Below are 3,940 nucleotides of genomic sequence, written 5' to 3'. Positions count from 1 at the left end.
AATACACCGGGTCGTTTCGTCTGGGTCGGGACGTTAAATACTTGACATTTCATCTACCCGATCCGTTTTTATTTCGCGTCAAGAGTATACTTAACCTTTCATCTATTCGGGTCCTTGTGAGTTATAAAAAAAAAATGGACATTGAGACTGCAGCACTCCTAATTGACTACTAGTGACTAGTCCACTACATAGTACGAAGACTGCAGCAGAGAATCAAAATCGAAACGACATAAAATTAGTTTTTTTCTTCTTCCTAGAAACAAACTTCTTCTAGTCCCCTACTCCACTTTACATTCTCAGCCTCCGAAATCATCTCTCTCTTCTTACAGTACGACAGAGTTTGTTAAGATTTATAACACATTAACCCATGACAATGACAGAAAAACAAGCAGCAGTTGAAAAGGAAGAGAAGGACGTTTCAGACTACCTACTCAAAATCATGGAAAATTACAGCGACTCTATTATTATCCCTTCACTCCATCAACTTTACCCACAAACAACCATCAAACAAGAACAACTCCAAGAAGAAGAAACCCATCATTACGCATTAAATAACCCTTCTTCATCTTCAAGAAAAAGACCCAGAGGTTGTAATGAATTCGAGATACTGAGAGAAAGAGAAAGAAGAGGTAACATGAACGACAACTACCAAACTCTTCAATCAATGATACCCACTCTCATTTCCAAGGTAAACTATATATATTCCACACAAATTTGAACTTGGGTATTCTTTGTTTTTGTGTTTTTTGTTTGTGAATTTAACATCTGGGGCGTTTTGTTTCAGGCACCAAAGACTACTATTGTGTCTGAAAGTATTGAATATATTAAGGAACTTGAAGGGGTTATAAATGTATTGGAAAATCGCAAGAAGGCAGTTGAAAGAAGAGAAATGGAGGTTTTTAGAAGTGAGGATGCTAGATTGAATGTGATGGTTTCAGGTGAAATGGCATTTTTTGGAGTTTTTTTGGGAGTTGGAAACGGTTTAGTAGCAAAGGTTTTAATGGTGTTTGAAGAACAAACGGTTGATGTTATATGTGCAAATGCTAGTGTTAATGGTGGTGTTATTAAGTTGATGGTGACTGCTGCTGTTCATGGTTATGTTGATAGAGATGTTATTGTAGATATTATTAAGAGAAAAATTTTAAGTTTATTGTGATTTTTGTTGGAAATTATTGTAAAAGTATGTTTATGAAAACTACTTGAAGAAATTGAGTATGAGTCTTGGGGAAGAAGAAATTGGTGGTGGGGGCCATTGTTAGCAAGTTGAGTATAATAAATTAATGGGTTAATTTACATTTTTTTGTCCTTTTCTTTTAATTGTGCTTGTTAATTGGTTAAGGAAAAAAAAAACAAACAGACAAACAAATTTTTGTGGTGTAAGTTGTGACTTGTCCAATGAGTGAAGAAGCAAGAGCTATGGAAATTGGATTTTTTTTATGGTCCTTGTTAAAAAGATATTGAATCGATCAGGTCTCAACTCTGGAGGTACTAATTTTTGGATCCGTGCAGTGATGGATTTTGGTAATCAGGAACTGAAAATCGGCAGGTTAAAACATGGCGTGGTGGAGTAATATAAGTTGATAAATGATAACTCTAGTTCCTGACTACAATTTACAGCACTACTCATAAGTCATAGGCTCATAACCAGAAATTAAGATGTCGCACAATAGTAAGCTTCAGAAACTGGCCTTCATTGGAAAAAGAAGAAAAACGAATGGATGAAGGTCGTAAAAGGAAAGATTTGGTCTTCCTCATCAGTAACCTCGAATCAGCTTTTTCCACACCAGTTTATATCAGCGCATGCCAATGGAAGTGACCGTAGTCAAGTAACAGCGACAACTGACATGTGCATATATGGTACTGAACTACCAACTACTGATTTCTGAGAATGAACTTTGTAAAATTTAGCAACAAGCTAAAAAAAGAGTGGTGTTTTTATTCAATAAGGTATTCATCTATGGTGGTTTCAAAGTTCAAAACCACATTCATACGGACTCTATCACTATGCGGAGACTAAATCAATCAGTAACTCATTTGCTTATTTTCATTCAATTAACATGCATGTGTTGAAACTTGAAAAAATATATACTGGTATTAGGTAGCAATATTCCTACATGATGTGATCTCCAGACAAACTACTCTTTAATTCCAGTACATGTGATTCAGAAATCAGAATCAGTACTTCCTTATGTTCCCTAGTTCTTAATAGCTGACCAAGAATATAACACCCCGTGTTTTATTTCTTTTATTTTTCCTAAGAATAAAGATAATAATAATAATAATAATAAAGATAATAATAATGAAAATAGATAAAACAGATATAGGATATCCAGCAGTTACGGATAAAAGCCCGTAGGTAAATGAATAAATGTTGTTCTTGTTTTTCGGGGAGTTTTCTCACGTAGAGTTTTTGGGGAAAAAACACAGTGAGAGTTTTAGAAAAAAAAAATGGGAGTTTTACTGAAAAAAGAAAAGAAAGAGTTCTTCTGTTAGCTAGTTGATAATCGGAGAGCGCTACATGTGAGTAGATATTTCATATTTTTATAAAGTTCTCGTTTACTGTAGATTGCATGAGGCTAGAAAACATATGATTTTTACTGTTCAGTTGTTGTTTTAAGATTTAGTTTTAGACTGTATACTTTTTAGTGTTAACTAATTATACAATGATGAATAAACGTCTGTCTCGGGAAAACTTAAAACGAGTGGGTGTTTGAATCGATGATGGGCTGGCCAAAAAAGCGTTGGTCGACTTATGTATTGGCTACTGGCGCTTTTAAGCCAAAGGACCAAAATTTTCAGGGATTGTTATATTGTTGTTGTACTGTTGTGCTGTGTGTTGTGCTGTGGGTTGTTTGTGTTGATTTGGTTGATGTCGGGGGTTTAAAATCTGTGATTGGGTTGGGCTGTTGAAGTTGGGAAAAAGCTTGGACAGGTGCTAATGGTGGCGGCTCGCACAAACCTCATCCTGAAAAATATTGTGAACTGTTATTATGTTGATTGTGTGGTTTGATTACTGATTGGTGGTGGTCGAATTGTTATATGAGAGCTGTGAAACTTTGAACCGCCATTAATGGCGTCAATATTGTGATTTTTGAAGGGAGGTATTTTCATTGGTTGTTGGTTTTTGTCTGGTGAAGAATAGATGAGTTGTTGTTGTCGGGGAATGATTGGTAGTTGTGGAATCATGGTATGAGTGTTGTGAAGCTCTAAGCAGCCATTAATGGCATCGATCCCGTTTTTGTTAGTATAAGGAAATCGCGTTTTGAGGGTATCGGTGGATTGGGTTTTTTGTGAGGAGTCAAACCGCGGGTTTTAAATTGGAGATAGGTTGGTGGGTTGTGGTGGTCAGCTGGTGGAAGTTTTGGTGAGAAAGGAGATGAACAGTGCATTTCGATTTGGGCTTGGGCCAAATCGGGGTAGGCTTATATGTTTTAACTTTTGGATTTTCAAATTTTGATTTAAGTTTAGACTATGGGCTTTAGGCTTTGGGCTTTTTGGGTTAGAGGAGTTTGGAGTTGGTTGACAGCTGTTGACTCTTGGCAAGTCGACTTTGACTTTGACCAGAGTTGAGTTTGACCAGAGTTGACTTTTGACCAGGGTTGACTTTGACAAGTTGACCCAATTTGACTTTTTAACTCGGATTATGATTTGGGTTATTAGGATAGGTCTAGGGCTATTAGCATGCTTGGCTTTAGGCTAAGACCGTTATATATACGTGTGTATGTGTATTAACTACTATGTGATATTTCAGTTTTTAGGATATGCAACGTTATGACACTTAGACATCAATCTATTTAATAACGCGTAAACCAAAGATATGTGAATCAAGATATTCTTTCGTTCTCTGAAATAATATATGCAATAAAATCCAATAATGCGTAAACAATTTACCGCACTCTTTTAGAACTCTCCACGCCTCAAGTTTTGGAATTGAGTTTTA

The 3,940-nt window shown here is 36.0% G+C and overlaps 1 protein-coding gene across 1 annotated transcript; it reads left to right on the top strand.

Moving 5' to 3' along the window:
* The first annotated feature begins 278 nt into the window (after positions 1-278).
* Positions 279-1,293, top strand: LOC147499086 (transcription factor TT8-like). The gene is made up of 2 exons (XM_086559096.1): positions 279-688; positions 785-1,293. The coding sequence occupies exons 1-2, from the start codon at positions 368-370 to the stop codon at positions 1,154-1,156; spliced, it is 693 nt and encodes a 230-aa protein (XP_086415222.1). The 5' UTR covers positions 279-367; the 3' UTR covers positions 1,157-1,293.
* The last annotated feature ends 2,647 nt before the right edge of the window (positions 1,294-3,940 follow it).

Source organism: Coptis chinensis, chromosome 5 (assembly GCF_015680905.1).
Source record: "Coptis chinensis isolate HL-2020 chromosome 5, ASM1568090v1, whole genome shotgun sequence".
NCBI lineage: Eukaryota > Viridiplantae > Streptophyta > Magnoliopsida > Ranunculales > Ranunculaceae > Coptis > Coptis chinensis.
Note: the sequence above shows the minus strand (reverse complement) of the source record. Positions and strands in the feature narration are given on the sequence as shown.